Source organism: Panthera pardus, unplaced genomic scaffold, assembly GCF_024362965.1.
Source record: "Panthera pardus isolate Hobbes unplaced genomic scaffold, ASM2436296v1 HiC_scaffold_25, whole genome shotgun sequence".
Lineage (NCBI taxonomy): Eukaryota > Metazoa > Chordata > Mammalia > Carnivora > Felidae > Panthera > Panthera pardus.
In genome coordinates, this window is record NW_026526821.1 from 43,446,130 (window position 1) to 43,463,161 (window position 17,032).

Genomic DNA, 17,032 nt, shown 5'->3' on the forward strand with positions numbered 1-17,032 from the left:
GGGGCAGAAGCCAGGCTGACCCAGGTCTCAACACTTAGAACTAACAATTATAAACCAGACTTAACAGAGTTGGCTCCTGGTGGAAAAATCTGCTTTCTTCTATTGGCGTAAACTAAAATGGAAGAAGAGATCTCTGTGCTCTATTTTGAGGGAGGGCTTCTGGTCTGGCTTTCCTCCCTCCCCCTCCATGGAGCTAAACTCTGCTAACTGGGCTAATGCAGTGGGAGAGACAACGGGCTATCACACACTGTTCAGACAGATGGTACGAGCAGAAAGTTAGTAGCGACGCAACGGGATTGCGTGTGGATGAATGTCGATTTATAGAATGGTAATGAAGCAAGAATGGAAACTGAGGAACACCAAGGAAAAACAGGTAATCTGTTCCGTGTCCAGAGTAGTTTCTTCCTCTCAGCTGGACTTTTCATAAAGCTAGGACACCTTATACATAAGCATCAATTCAAAATCTGCTTAAGAGATTTTGTATCAACCACATACATTATACGTAAGTGCTCCAAGAAAAGCTTATCTGATTTGTGTAAATATAAAGTATACCTTAACAAGGTGACATTATTTTTATAAATAATGAGTGTGGGTAAATGAAGAAGCTGACAAAGTATGAAGAATGTGAATCCTGAAAAGGTGAGCAAGTAAATGCCAGCCACTAAATATGTATACCAAGTGTGCCAAACATTCTGCTAAAAATGGGGTCATGTCTTGATATAGCTGTCCTATTGGGCAGAACTTATAAAAGCACACATAGAAAAATTAACAGGGATATATATTTTTTAAACAATTTTTTAATGTTTGTTTATTTTTGAGAGAGAGACAGAGTGCAAGCAGGAGAGGTGCAGAAAGAGAGGGAGACACAGAATCCAAAGCAGGCTCCAGGCTCTGAGCTGTCAGCACAGAGCCCGATGCGGGGCTCGAACTCACAAACTGCGAGATCATGACCTGAGCCGAAGTCAGACACTCCACCGACTGAGCCACCCAGGTGCCCCAACAGGGATATATTTTCAATAAAAACACTAGAGGAAATTTTGAAACAGAGAAAGCCAGAAGCAAAGCTATTTAACTCTTGGCCCCCTGTGCTGGCTGCATGATGCTCTGACGGGGCCTCAATCTGGTCTCAGAAATAACTCAGGGGGCAGCAGTGTCAGATATCTGCAGGACCCCTGGAGAACTTCTAGTTCGGCAACTTGTTTGGCAGGATATAAGCAATTAACATATGGAACCCGTCCTCAAGGAACATTCCACCCCACCTTTCCAAAGTACAGTAAAATCTTGGTTTGTGACCATAATTCGTTCCAGAAACATGCTTGTTATCCAAAGCATTTGTATATCAAAGTGAATTTCAAGAACCATTAACTCAGTTGTGATCATGTGACATCTGGCATCATGTACTACTTGTATCCTAAGACATCGCTAGTTTATCAAGTTAAAATTTATAAAAAATGTTTGCTCATGTTGCGGCACACTTGCAGAACAAGTTATTCACTATCCCAGGTTTTGCTGTAATTTGCAAGAGAACAACAGAATCACGAAGCTGGGAGAAGTCAAGAGGCAGGACAGCCCTGAGACTAGGGAAATGACAGAAGCACCCAACAGGACTTGGTATCGTCCTCCTGCTTCACCAAATCATGTGGTGAACTCTCATGTGCAGGCTCGCCCCCAGGGTGTCAGCATCCAGAGACAGACGGATAAGGTTTTCTTTCTGCAGTAATTTCATGGGTACATTTCCACAGGGAATACACTGGGGCCACTCCTCTCTTATGGATGTCAACAGCTCAGATCATGATGAAAATGTCACCTGACATCCCAAGGGCAAAGGATTTGCCGGCCCCACAACAGTATAAATTCATGAGTTAACAAAATGTATCCTTTATAAAAGCTACAAAAAATCAGGCAATCCAATAGTCCATTTAAAAATTTTTGTTTTCCCTAGATTTGGGAAATAGAAGCAGGTAAGTCTCTGATTAAGGCCCAAATGGGTTTAAAAATGGTTCCTGACTGGTTCAAATTGAACAGGGCACACGTGCGAGGTCACAGCTGGCCGTGACATTGCCAGGGCTGCCCTTTTACTGTGTCTTACTTACGGTCCCCACCGCTGCTCGGTGTCTGCTCCTCTCTGCACAAGAACCGGAATCGCTTCGTGGTGCTTATTCACAACAGCCATGGTTATAAGGGGTCGCTCCTCACTGTCCCTACAGTTGGGATCTGCTCCCTGCAGCATAAGGAAAAGGACAAACTTGCCACAAAACCCTGCTCTCAGCAGCATCCACCTGCCGTCCTATGAAGTGTAACAAATATGCTTTCCATCAAAAGAAAGGAACATCAGGAAACCTAAGATCTGACCTATAACAGAGCTGCGGGTCATGGTGCCATAGAACTTGTGCTGTCCTCATCAGGAAGGCAGGCACCCAGACAACTTTGCTTCTTTAGGAAACATGAAGGTCACATGGGGTCACAGACCAGGGATTCTGTCCACCTTTGTGCACATTATTTGGGCTCATATGACTTTTTGGTATATTTTCTCTGCTATAAAAACTAGCAACCAATAACAATTAATGTAAAGTTCTGGACTGGCCAGTTAATCCACTTGCAGTTTAAAATGAAATGGCCCTGTGATGATCCCAGTACCGAACAAGACTTCCACATGAAAGAGACACAGGTGAAACACGAGGCTGAAATCCTCAGAGAGATTTCTTTGGGATGTACTCACCTCATCGAGCAGCTGTTCAATCACAGAGACTCTTCCTTCCCCTGTCGGTCCCACTTCCTTCAGCAGGAGCCTGTTTTCAGGCTGTAGGATTATACAACACGGTCATTTCCACCACCACAAAATATTGCTGCCCCACTTGTGTGAACTCAACCCTCAAGGCAAATGCCTCCTCTCCAAGGTTAAGTTCTGAGTCCCAGGGACAGGCGAGTGTGAGCAAGTTGCATGCATGCGTGTCCGTGAGTGCGTGTGTGTGATCTTTGACAGCCAGCAACACAAATAAACCCAGCTAATGTAAAGCTTGCTGGTCTCTGAAACCTTGTCTTGGGAAAGGTTTTATATTTGGGGACATTGTTTTATATTTATTAAGGACAGGGATGCAATGAGAAACCTCACAAAAACCCAGAAACCCCACACTAGTTTTATTACAAAGGAAAACAAATATTCCTAGGAAAAGCAAACGGGTGAATCCTACAATTCACCCTGCATGCTATATAAGGTGTTCAGAATCAGCCTAAGTATGACTATCCAGAAAACACGCTCACCCGACACATGAGTGAACCGATAAAGTCAACTCTTGTTTGGGGGTTAAAAGCTCTCACTTATCATCAGAAATCTGAAGAGTTTATGATCTTTTCTCTATTTTCAAAATATGATGAAATTCATCATTATATACAATCTTCATAGAAAGGATTTCAAATGCTGGCTGCCACAAGGTTGAAGAGGCAGTCTAGAAAGCTGGAGACATTACTTTCAGTGTGTTTCTATCAATGGATCTGAGGGTGACTTGGGATGGTTCTGGGACTCCCAATTTCCTGTATGCATAGTGAAAATAATATCTACCCCCCTCCTGGCTCTCTGGGAAGTCAGAGATGAGGGCATTGGTCAAGCCTCTGAGCCTTTCAGGAGAAGATGCCGGGTTCAGACTATGTCCCCTCTGCCCCCATTCTATAGTGATTAGCTTGGAACAATGTACTCTAACAAGTGAAACCCCAGGCAGTCTTGGGGGACACACTTGTTCTGGCTGAATTCCATTCCTTATGGAAAACTATACTAGAATGCACTTGAATGTCAACCTCATGAGGTCTGAGACTTTTATATCTTTTGTTCACAATTTATTTTTACCACCAAAAACTGTGCCTGGTGCATGTGTGCTCAAAATAACTGCTGAATGAGTGAACCACTGAATGCTGTTATTATTTTCTTATACTTATCCCCTAAATACAAATGAGAAAATAAAGGCACATAACAATGGGGGATTCAGGTCACACATAGAATAAGCAGGTGGAGTCTCGAAAACTGTTAAAGTTTATGGAACTTTATACTTAAACTGGGAGAAAGCCAAGAGTATGAGGAATCATAAGCAATACACGTTAATGTAGTTCTATGGCTAAAATTAACAATTCAGGCAACTACAGATGTTGGTGACAATGCAGAGAAAGAACCGTTAAAAAAAAAAAAAAGACAAATCCTCTTGCACTGCTGGTGGGAATGCAAATTGGAAAACAGTATGGAGGTTCCTCAAAAAATTAAAAATAGAACTATGACCCAGCAATTGCACTACTAGGTATTTACCCAAAGGATATAAAAATGCTGATTCAAAGGGGCACTTGCACCCCAGTGTTTATAGCAGCACTATTGACAATAGCAAAAGTATGGAAAGAGTAAGTAAAAGTATGGAAAAAGTAAGCAAATGTCCATTGACTGATGAACGGATAAAGAAGATGTGGTATATCTATATAATGGGATATTACTTGGCAATCAAAAAGAATTAAACCTTGCCTTTTGCAACAATGTGGATTGATCTAGAGTGTATTATGCTAAGCAAAATAAGTCAGAGAAAGACAATATCATATGATTTCACTTATATGTAGAATTTAAGAAACACAACAGATGAACACAGGGGAAGGGAAGCAAAAAAAATAAGATAAAAACAGAGAGTTAGACAAACCATAAAAGACTCTTAAATACAGAGAACAACTGAAGTTTGCTTATTAGGTCTTGGGTGGGGGGACAGGCTAAGTGGGCAATGGACATTAAAGAGGGCACTTACTGGGATGAGCACTGTGTGTTATAAGTAAGTGATGAATCACTAAATTCTATTCTTGAAATCATTCTTATGCTATATGTTAACTTAACTTGGATTTAAATAAAATAAGTAAATGGGGAGCCTAGGTGCCTCAGTCGGTTAGGTGTCTGACTTGAGCTCAGGTCATAATCTCGCAGTCTGTGAGTTTAAGCCCCGTGTTGGGCTCTGTGCTGACAGCTCAGAGTCCGGGGCCTGCTTCATATTATGTGTCTCCCTCTCTCTCTGCTCCTCCCCTGCTCACACTCTGTCTCTCTCTCAAAAATAAATAAACATTAAAAAATTAAAAAATAATAAATTAAATAAGTAAATAAATCAAGGCCAGGGAGAAATAGATTTTTTTAAAAAGTTAATACAATTCTAAGGTCTTCTTCCCACATTTTTTGGTGTTTATGACATGTAAAGCATGTAGTGGAAAAAAACAAGTTGAGGCGAGAAATCACCTGCCTTTGTAGAACTCATGATAACAATCTGGGCGCCAGTATGTGCACCCATGAGGATGCCCTGAGGGCTTGGCTTCACGAAAAGAGGAGGGAAGAACTGACTTGTGCCCATCTCCATCTTGGTGGAGACCCAGGCTTTGGGTTTGTTGCTAAGCACATCTGTCCTCCTACTGCAGCCAAAGAGGACCAAATGAAAGGCAAGATGGTGGACTGAACAAGGGCACCCACTGTCTCTTTCTCCAAAGCTCCCGTTAAAATGTTAATGCTCTATATTTGTGAAGAACAAAACTCTAACAGCTGTGGGAAACTGGAAGAGTGCCATCAGTGGATCAGGAATCGTGAGAAATTCCAAAGATTGAAAGTAGGTGGAATCTGACTGAGAGGGAAATCAAAGCAAAGAAAAAGCAGTTGAAGACACCAGAGATATGAGTGTGTTTCCTCCAGGAAGCCCTGAAGAAGCTGAGTTAATCAACAAGGAGGGCAGGTGTTGGGTGCAGGCTGGATTCATGAGCATTTTAGGAAAGGGCTGAGCTGGGTGATGTCCTCCCCTCTCTCCTGTGCTCTCTGCTTAAACCCCGATAACTATTTTCCAGAGAGTTAATTATTTGCCTAACAAAGAGTTCTCCTGGGAGTACTGGCCCAGGAAGGCCAGAGCCCAGACCTCTATGACAACACAGATGGAAGGAGAGCAAGGAAATGAAAAGAGCCCCATCCAGGAATGAAACACTCTAGAGCCCTTCACAGCACAGACTCACCTCTAGGGGGAAGGCAACTTAGGGGACCCCAAGGCATTCTCTTGTGTTCTGCCCAAACACTCTCCAGGGAGACAGCATGCCCATTCCCCCCCACAGGCACCTCAGGCCCACACACCCAGGGCAAGCACTGACACTACGCAAACTAGCCCTTCACTTGTCAACATGACCTGGCAACCACAGATCATCACATATTTGAGACCAACCAAAAACAAGACAGAGAAAGATGGACAGACAGAATTGACCCCAGAGGAAACAGAGGTGATTCAGGAAACTGATGAGAACTTTAATTCTAATTAATAATCTTGACATATTTTAAAGGATTCCATAAAATAAAAAATACACCCAAAAAAGGCACAGAAAATGAAAAAGTATTCCTCCATTTAAAAAATCTCAAAGTAAAACATTAAACAGATAGGCCTAAGAAGACAGCTGTGAGGACAAAGGAGTACACTTACTGTGAGCTGCTCCTTTTCTTGAAATGTTTTGGTCTTGAAATTCTTTGTCCTCTTGACGTTTTCAGTGGTATCGGAGGTGCTGTGGCTGTAGTTGCTCACTGGAATGACAAAGAGTTGAGGACCAAAACAATGTCCCCCCGCCACTCCCCACATATAATATAGAACTATCCTACTATTGTGCCCCTCAAGAGGTCAGAAGAATAAAATGGCTTTTATAGAAGTTTCTACTTGATTGAACCTCACAAGAAGGACTCCTGGAGCCATTCATCCCAGACTAAGACCAGAGGATGAGTGGGAAGGAAGGAATAAAAGGGACTACAGTTTATAGGCCCCAAAGAACACCCCCCACAACCTATCTCCCCAAGCCCTGTGAAAGACTTGAAACATCTCACCCCTGACTTCAGAGAAGCCAGAAGAATAAAATGGTTGGAACATTACAGTGAGATGCATGGTTGGGCTGGAAAACTATAAGCAATTCCCTGCCATCCTTGCCAGGTCAATGTGTTCCTGGTCAATTGTTTTAAAGTCACCATAAGGGTACAACTCACCCAGGCTGGACCTGCTGCCAAATGGCCCATTACCACCCTCAGTGACACTGCTCAGGAAGTGGCTGCTGAAATCCACAGCCTTGCTGAGGTAAAGGTTCTGGACAATGAAAACAATTAGTCACCATGAATGACAAGGCTGCTGTGTCCCCACAGAAGGAACAATCTCCCTGCTAACCTGTTCCTCTCTTTGTTAATGACAGCTTTAGCTACACAGTCAAGCTTGAACCTGGACATCCTTCCTGACACCTTCTCCCCTCCCTGTAATGTTTTGTCCATTTTGCCTCTTAAACGGCTCCTCAGTGCAGCTCTTCTTCTCTGTTGTTACAGCCACAGCCCCTTTTCATATGCCAGGATCACCCCAAGGGCATCCCAACAGGTTCCTGCCAGCCCACTTTCCATGTGGCTGCCCCAGTCATCTTTCTAAACTGTGTAAGTACTGGTGTCCTTTCCCTGCTTAAAACCCTTCTGTATCTTGGAATTAGGGTGACATCATGGGGAGACTCGAGCCACAGAGTTTGAATCCTGGTTCTATTACTTACTAGTTTAGGGACCTTGGAAGAAGCAAGTTGCTTAATTTCTCTGAACCTCAGGTTCCTCATCTGTAAAGTGGAAATATTATGACCTACCCCAAAGGGATACTGTGAAAGTAAAATGAGGTAAAATGGAGGCCTATAAAGTTAGGATAGATGATACATGGTCCAGACCTGGAATTCTATATCCACCTGGACCGATTCCACAGCGTGGCATCCTGCCCCACCCTCACCTGGTTGCCTCTCCCGCCACAGGGAACCACCTGCTACTTCCTCAACACTAGAACACACAGGTTAAGAAAAAACACATATTAAACCCGAAGATAATTACTCCACTTCTACTTGATAGCACATTATATATGCTCTCGGTGCCCACCCAAAGCATACCCCTCCCAGCTGCTGGGTTGGCTGCTAAAAGCTCACAGCTGACTCCCTCCTCTGGCCAACTGCCTCCAGAGATGGGTGCTGCCTTACCCTAGAAGCTACAGCCCTCCTTTTCTTGCCTCAGTTGGGACAACTTCGTGGTGTGACCCACATTTCAGAGCTCCTCGTGGATCAGGCTAAAGCCAAAATTTATGTGTGACCACTCAGCCCCTTCCCCGTCTCATGTCCCTCACTCCCCTTCTCCTCAAGTACCTCTCTGACCCAAGCTCTGCTCTGGCCACACAACTGAAAACATGGCATTTAGCACTTTACTTGACTTCAAAGCACTTTTGTGGGTGTCAGCCCACTGCACACTCCCAGCCTCTGAGTTAGGCAGTGCCTGTATGTCTGTCCTCATTTTAAAGACACTGCTAGCTCCCTGCTGGGCATATGGCCAGGGCCTGATAAATGCTAGTTCTCCTGCTTTTCCTGGCCTTCTTCATCCACCTTCTCAATCCTTTCATTATTCTTTTGTATATTCTGATTTCTTGCCCAATGAAACTAAAGCTGCCAGTATGAATCAATTAATGTTTGCCACACATTAAAGGCTCTGTAGCAAAGTTGCAATCACCATATAAGGAGGCAGATCAAGAGAGACATAGCCACAAAATTTGGCTTATTTATTATAGGCAAATAGGTGAAAGTACAAACAGGCAAACATTTTTGTTGGTCTTTCATCTACACCCAGACTTCAGTGAGTATAAAAAAGCCTGAGAACCACAGGACCAATAGGGTCGACAGTAATTCCTACTCTTACTACATCTTTATGTGCCTGAAACCTGACTTCTCTGAGGTTTAGCACAGTTATTTACCTAATCCTATGAAATTACTGGCCTTTAGTCGAGTTTTATAATATTTGAAACTTATGTCTTCCATGGGTTACCCAGAAGCATTTCAATAGACTATAGGCTACAATTTACTAGTTCAGTCAATTTTCTTTTTTTTTTTATTTTTTTTTATTTTTTTTTTATTTTTGGGACAGAGAGAGACAGAGCATGAACGGGGGAGGGGCAGAGAGAGAGGGAGACACAGAATCGGAAACAGGCTCCAGGCTCCGAGCCATCAGCCCAGAGCCTGACGCGGGGCTCGAACTCACGGACCGTGAGATCGTGACCTGGCTGAAGTCGGACGCTTAACCGACTGCGCCACCCAGGCGCCCCCAGTCAATTTTCAAATGAACAGCTTCTGAAAGTCTTACGCACCTTGTTTGATACTTGAATGTAATTCAGCTGGATGCTAACTTCATAGCCATCTTCATGGACAGTAGCAGAGATAAGCTTTTAAAAAACCGTTAGAGAGAATTCACAACCATGCATGTGGGACTTAATGTCCTGAGCAACAGCCAAGAAATCCTGAGATGTTAAACCGTAAATTTAACCAAACATTTAATTAACTCAAAAGAAGGCAGGAAAAGAGAAACAAAGGAACAAAACCTAAGTAAGATATAATACAAGTAGCAAAACAGCAGACACAAATCCAGCTATAGCTATAATTCCACTAATTGTAAATGAACGAAATTAATGTTCCCATCAAAGAGCAGAGGCTGCCAGAATGGATAAGAAAGACCCAAATTTATATTCTCTGCAAGAGACACACATTAAGTTTAATCAAGCCACCTGGCTGGATGTCGTCAGCTGGGTGTCTGGAGGAGCCAGGCCTTGTTAATCAAGAGCCAAGCATCATAGTTGACAAGCTTCCTCTGTAAGCAGCAGGAGGAATTTCCCTCAAACAGGGGTCAACAAATTCTTTAAGGATCAGATAGTAAGTAGTTGAGGTTTTGTGGGTCATTGCCATTGTAGCACAAAGGCAGTCATGGACAGTAAGTAAACAAATTAGTTATAGCCGTGATCCAATAACACTCGATTTGTAAAACTGAGTAATGGGCCTAATTTGCCCCACAGGCTATAGTTTGCAGACCCCTGGATTAGGCGAGAGAATGAATAAACCCCCAAAACATTATCAAGGGAAACTAAGCACTACTTGACAATGAAATAGTTTCAATGTTGGCCAATTTGGTGGTAGAGGATCAAACAGGCTGATTTCTAAAGATTCCTTCTAGTGTTCTGACAAACAGAAGAGGTCTTCTCACAGAGCTGTCTCTTACAGTGGTGGCATAATGCCAGAGAAAGAGCATGGGGCTTCAAATCTGGAATCCCCCAAAAGACCCAACAGTGCAGTCCTGGGCAGATCACCAAAGCTCTTTCAGCCAGTTTTCCTGGGTGTCAAAAATAAGGCTTGTTCTGATTATCTACTGCAGTGTAAAAAGCCACCTCAAACTTAGTGGCACTGAACGACCATTTTATTAAGTTTGTGGCTTCCCACAGGACACAGAGGGGACAGATGGTCTTGTCTCGACACATCTGCCACCTCAGCTGGGAAAACTCAAATGGCTACAAGGTGGCTGCATGTTTGGAGGCTGGAATGACCCAGGCTCTCATCACTCGTCTGCCTGGCTCCTGACCCAGGATGACTCCAGGCCCGGGTTCAGCTAGGGCTGCAGACGGTGCACCTACACGTGGCCACACCATGGGGCTTGGGCTTCTCACAGCAGGGTGGCTGGGCTCCAAGAAGGAGTGTTGAAGGTGAGCGTGCCAAGTAAGAGGACCACACCCTGAGAGTCCCATGGCATCACTGCCACTGCACTCAGTTATTAGCCCAACTGCCATAAGTCCTCCCACCCATCCATGGGGGACAGGGACTCCGCCCTTTGCAGGGAAAACTATCAAAGAATTTGTGGCCATTATTAAAAACTGCCACAAAGGTAATATCCCTACCTTGTAGGTTTGTTATGAGTGCTACAGATCGATGAACATAATGTACATAGTGAGTGCATCATTAAACGGCAACTGTTATGATCACTACCGCTGCTAATACAGAATGGATTTCAGTGTGCAATTTGGCTAGACTAAACTCTTCTGGGTCTTTTAGCTCTGACCACAAGAATCTCCATAACACATGGAATGTAAAAGCATGGATGGTTCACAATTTACTATTTTACCTTGCTTAGGTCAGGTGCCCAGAAGCAGACCCTGAGACAAGGTTCATGCACAGGTGATTTATTGAGGCCGTGCTTGTAGGGGAGGGCAGTAAAGAAGTGTGGAAAGCAGGACAGGAAAGGGAAAGGAGCCAAGCAAAGTGCGATTTCAGGTGAAGTCAGTGGAGGGGAACTGCAGCCTGAACCCATGCGATGCTCTGGCGTGGAAATTCCAGTCAGAGCTCACCCACCTTTCCCATTCTGGGTTCTGCAATCAAAGCCCTGAACTCAGGGTTGTTCTGAGCATAAGACCTGAGGTGAGCAGAGATATGATCCAACTGTTTTCTCCAGTACCCTAAAGAAAAAGAGAAATCCATCCACGTGGATAATTCTTCTGAAGCCAAGAAAGAAAAATGCTAGTTTGCAACATGCATACTCAGAGAGGTTATTATTTTTTTTGGTCAAATTTTGTGATGGTTTGGCTTACTGAACCTTGACTATGTACTAGAATAAGTTCCATTTTTGTTCCCAGCTTTTTTTTTAATTACACATGATTAATCACAGAATAGTACAGAATATCAAAAGAACATATCTTGAAGAGAGAGAGAGGGAGACAGAGAATCCCAAGCAGGCTCCATACTGTCAGCACAGAGCCCAACACAAGGCTTGTACTCATGAACCATGAGCTCATGACCTTAGCTGAAATCAAGAGTCAGATGCTCAACCGACTGAGCCACCCAGGCACCCCCTATTTTATTCTTTTAAAATTAACCATATTGAAGACCTACCCTATGACCCAGCAGTAGCACTGCTAGGAATTTACCCAAGGGATACAGGAGTGCTGATGCAGAGGGGCACTTGTACCCCAATGTTTATAGCAGCACTCTCAACAATAGCTAAATTATGGAAAGAGCCTAAATGTCCATCAACTGACGAATGGATAAAGAAATTATGGTTTATATACACAATCGAATGCTATATGGCAATGAGAAAGAATGAAATATGGCCTTTTTTAGCAACATGGATGGAACTGTAGAGTGTTATGCTAAGTGAAATAAGTCATACAGAGAAGGACAGATTCCATATGTTTTCACTCCTATGTGGATCCTGAGAAACTTAACAGAAGACCATGGGGGAGGGGAAGAAAAAAAAATGGTTAGAGAGGGAGGGAGCCAAAACATAAAAGACTCCTAAAAACTGAGAACAAACTGAGGGTTTATGGGGGTGGGAGGGAATGGTGGGTGGGTGATGGGTATTGAGGGCACCTGTTGGGATGTGCACTGGATGTTGTATGGAAACCAATTTGACAATAAATTTCATAATAAAAAAAAAAGAAAAAAAATAAATGGTAGAATTAAACGAGTGGAAAAAAATAAAAAAATAAAAAATAAAATAAAATAAAATAAACCTTTTTGAGACATAACTTTTTTTTTAACTTTTTTTTTTTTACATTTATTTATTTATGAAAGACAGAGACAGAGTGCAAGTGGGGGAGGGGCAGAGAGACAGGGAGACACAGAATCCGAAGCAGGTTCCAGGCTTGGAGCTGTCAGCACAGAGCCTGATGCGGGGCTTGAACTCATGAACCATGAGATCATGACCTGAGCTGAAGTTGGATGCCCTGCCAACTGAGCCACCCAGGTGCCCCAAGGCATAACTTTTAAGCATACAGTTTGAATTTCAGCAAGCGTGTTTTTTACTATATATTTACTTTTACTCTACATAGTTAGGTCTTGTCTATGGCTTGCATAAAGTTTTTTTTTTTTTTTTTCTTTTGGCATGGAGCCCCAGTGTGGCACTTGAACTCATGACCCTGAGATCAAGACCTGAGCTGAGATCAAGAGTTGGATGCTTAACCAACTGAGCCACCCAGGATCCCCTGTTTTTTCATTTTTTAGAAACCCATGATGACAATTGCTACCTTCTAATGAAATGTTCAGTCCACAAAATTAAATGTAATTATTGATATGTTTTGGTTTTGACTTACCATTTTATTATTTGATTTATACTTTTCCCATTTGTTTTGTTTTCTTTGTTCCTATTTTCCTGGGGTTTTTTGGGGGGTAACTTGAATACTTTTTAGAATTATATTTAAATTTTCCCATTAGCTTTTTACCTGTATTCCTTGGTATTCTTTTTGAATAGTTGCCCTATTGATTAAAATATCACTTTTTAAAAGTGTATTTATTCATTTTTGACAAAGGCAGAGTGCAAGCAGTGGAGGGATAGAGAGAAAGGGAGAATCTCAAGCAGGTCCTGTGCTGTCAGCCCAGACCCCAATGTGGGGTTCGAACTCATGAACCGTGAGATCATGATCTGAGCTGAAATCAAGAGTTGGACGCTCAACCGAGCCACCCAGCCACTCCTATTTTATTCTATTAAAATTAACCCTATTGAGATAAATTTTAAGTATAAGGTTTGAATTCCAGCAAGCATATGCATCCCAATCAAAACATAGAACATTTCCATCATTCCAAAAACTCCCTTGTGCCCTTCTACAGTCTGCACAGGTTTAAACACACTTGAATTCACTAACTGCCACCATTTAACACTTGGGAGATGTCACAAGAGTCTGGATTTCTGGTGTCTTGTGGGCAACCAGGAGATGCATTTACAGGAAATGTCCAGAACAGGCTAATCTATAAAAACAGAAAGTAGCGGTGCCTGGGTGGTTCAGTCGGTTAGGCATCTGACTTTGGCTCAGGTCATGATCTCACGGTTCATGAGTTCGAGCCCCACGTCGGGCTCTGTGCTGACAGCTCAGAGCCTGCAGCTTGCTTCGGATTCTGTGTCTCCCTTTCTCTCTGCCTCTCCCTAACTTGAGCTCTGTCTCTCTGTGTCTCTCAAAAATAAATAATAAACATTAAAAAAAATTTAAAAAATAAAAAACAGGAAGTAGATTTGTGGTTGCCAGTCACCTGGGTCAGGAGATGTGAGCAGTGATTGCAAAAAAGAGTATCAGGACTACTTTTGGGGTGATAAAAATGTTCTGGACGTGGTAATGTTTCTATACTGCTGCTAATGTACTATCACTGAATTGTACACTTCAAAATGGTCAAAATGGTGAATTTTGTTATGTGAATTTTAGAACAGTAAAAAGAGAGAGGTATTGGCAGATAGCAATGACACAGACTAACAACATTTCTACCATCATAGTTGCAATCCATATATGCTCTTTGATTTACAAACTAGATGATGGGGCTATGAGTCAAAACATCAGAGTACTAAAAGTTTAATGAAGAGCTATAATACAAAGGAAAATTACCTAAAGAAAAACGATGGAATTTACTTTTTTTTTTAATGTTTATTTATTATTTTGAGAGACAGACAGAGCATGAGCAGGGGAGAAGTAGAGAGAGAGGAAGACACAGGATCTGAAGCAGGCTTCAGGCTCCGAGCTGTCAGCACAGAGCCCAATGCGGGGCTAGAACTCACGGACCGTGAGATCATGACCTGAGCCAAAATCAGACACTCAACCGACTGAGCCACCCAGGCACCCCAAGGGATTTACTTCATTCATTCATTCATTCATTTATCCATTCATTCATTTATTTTTAATGTTTATTTATTTTTGAGAGAGAGAGCACGAGCAGGGAAGGGGCAGAGAGAGAGGGAGACACAGAATTCCAAGCAGGCTCCAAGCTCTGAGCTGTCAGCATAGAGCTCGACACAAGGCTCGAACCCACAAACTGTGAGATCATGATCTGAGCTAAAATCGGACGCTTAACAGACTGAGCCACCCAGGAGCCCCATTTACTTTTTTTTTTTTTTTAATTAATGTATTTATTTTGAGAGAAACAGAGAGAGAACCAGTGGGGGAGGGGCAGAGAGAGAAGGGGACAAAGGATCCAAAGCAGGCTCTGAGCTGACAGCAGAGTGCCCAACGTGGGGCTTGAAGTCACGAATCATGCCATCATGACCTGAGCCAAAGTTGGATGCCACACAGGCACCCCACTTTTCTTTTTAATGTTTGTTTATTTTTAGGAGAGGTGTGGGGGAGGGGCAGAGAGAGCAGGAGACAGAGGATCTGAAGTGGGCTCTGTGCTGACAGCAGAAAGACTGATGTGGGGCTTGCACTCACAAACCGCGAGATCATGACCTGAACTGAAGTAGGATGCTTTAACCGACTGAGACACCCAGGCGCCCCAAAGGGATTTACTTATGTATAGAAATAAAGCGAAAGGAAGAAAAAAAATGCAGTTTTCTTTCAGAGAAAGAGGGAATTCCCTCCTGACAAGAAAGTGTACTTTTTCTCTCACCTCTTCCTGGGCTGACAGCTGTGAGGAGAGGTTTATGGTCACTCATTTTCTCCTGCCTCTGCTTTTGAGAAGCCATTTCCAGTTCCTTTTTGGCTAGTAGCGCACCAGATGGGTAGAACAGGCCAGTAGTCTGTGTGCCCACGTCCTTCCGAGTCCCAGCCTCAGGTCTGAGCAAAGGAACATTTAGGAACTGCCAGGCAGATCGGGGCTATGAGCAAGGCAGAAAACATAAAATACTAGAATATAATTTCATTAATTCTTCATAATTACTTATAGAAAAGAATTCTAATCAGAAGTAAAAAATATCTCCAAGAAACTGTACTCTGAACTAAAAAGAGGTTTTCAGCCCTTGCCTCACCTTCCTTGGTCTGTCTCTCCCAGGAACTCCCAGCCTGACCCATAAAGCCAGCCTCTTCTGCTTGGCCATTTACTATCTCAAACTCAACAAATCAACTAAACTAATATTCCCTGTCTTGCTGCCCAAGGCCCTAAAGAAATCTATCCTCTCAGTTCTACAATCCAATGGAGTTACTACTCATCTACACTCAACTACTGGGGACCGGTATTTTCTCTGAGGCACTCCTGCATCTGGACATGGGAACTTGAGAGGACCATCATGTAAGGTTGTGTAGGTTGTGTACTGTACAACATCACTGCATCTAATGAGCTAAGATTCACATGGTAGGCATCATATATTTGAAAATTTATTAGGACAATTTTTCTGGTAGGTGGAAGAAAATGTCTAACAAAATTAGTATATTACAATCAGTTTCCAACAGATGGCAGTCTAGTGTCTTGAGGAAAGTAACCCTTGGTCTCATTTGCACAAAGGTGTCAATATGGTCTACTGACACTCCCAGGATCCATAAGTCTCAGTCTGGGTTAAGAAGGCCATGAACTCCCTAAAAATGAGTGCAAAATTACTGAGTGCATGTGCATTCTAAGGACTATCAATCTTCACATTCTTCTAATGAAGAGCTAAAAAGAAACCTGAAAAGTCTTCATCTAGCTTAGAGAAATTCACAAAAGGCTAATATCAAGCTGGTTAGAGATTAAGTCATTCTGAAAATAACCCTGTAAGACTTTCCTTAAACTATATGCAGTTGTTTTAAATAGCAGCAGCAATTTCATATACCTGATATAAGTTTTCTAAAACATAAAACAATGGGAGCAATGTTCCTAGTATGCCTCATGAGAAATGCACGAGAAGGACATTCTGTCTCATGTATTTATTTTACTTTTTTTCTGTCTCAGGTATTTTAAATCCAATTCTCCTTCATGACATTATGTCAACTTACATTATTTTTATTAGTCTTCCAAATGCAATTAGACCTCAATCTACTACAGATAAACCCTTAGATCTTTGAATGCAGACAAAATCACTTGAGTGTTGAAAACTTGAATTGGTTGAATTTACTTACACACCTAGTTGAAAATCCATGTGAAAAGTCTGTATTTTGGCTCTCTCTCCCCGGGTTGATCCCCAAGGTAGAGAACACAAATTCAGAGTCCTAAGCTCTTCCCCAGGCACCAGCTCTTACTACAGTGGAGGCCTCACCTCAGCAAAAGGGCGAAGTTCTCCAGCGGCAAGAGCCAGGCTGTTATCCATGCTAAGTCTTGCCAAGGACTTCACATAAATACCACAGGAACCACAGAATCGGGCAGATGGGTGATTGCTGGCCCCACATTTGGGGCAAACAGAGTAGCAGGCAGAAATGCCTGGCTAGAGGATAGAAAATATTTTTACATCTTCATAAATATTAGAGTCCTAATTTTCCCATGTAAGTTATTCTCATACCATACAATCCCCAGCCATCAAAATAACATATGCCTATATCCCTGA

The 17,032-nt window shown here is 42.7% G+C and overlaps 1 protein-coding gene across 12 annotated transcripts in view; it reads right to left on the bottom strand.

Moving 5' to 3' along the window:
• Nucleotides 1-17,032, bottom strand: part of DZANK1 (double zinc ribbon and ankyrin repeat domains 1) — a 78,723-nt gene that overhangs the window by 3,054 nt on the left and 58,637 nt on the right. For 9 of the 12 annotated variants that reach the window (XM_019462421.2, XM_019462420.2, XM_019462425.2 and 6 more), the window contains 9 exons: nt 16,748-16,912; nt 15,190-15,397; nt 11,182-11,285; nt 9,159-9,233; nt 7,543-7,602; nt 7,004-7,100; nt 6,456-6,553; nt 2,720-2,800; nt 2,094-2,221 (listed from right to left, as the gene is read on the bottom strand). In XM_019462421.2, the coding sequence (XP_019317966.2) occupies nt 2,094-2,221; nt 2,720-2,800; nt 6,456-6,553; nt 7,004-7,100; nt 7,543-7,602; nt 9,159-9,233; nt 11,182-11,285; nt 15,190-15,397; nt 16,748-16,912 (1,016 nt within the window). Of the gene's footprint in view, nt 1-2,089; nt 2,222-2,719; nt 2,801-6,455; nt 6,554-7,003; nt 7,101-7,542; nt 7,603-9,158; nt 9,234-11,181; nt 11,286-15,189; nt 15,398-16,747; nt 16,913-17,032 lie in introns of all 12 variants that reach the window. The other 3 variants (XM_019462424.2, XM_053890460.1, XM_019462426.2) reach the window with 2 other exon arrangements.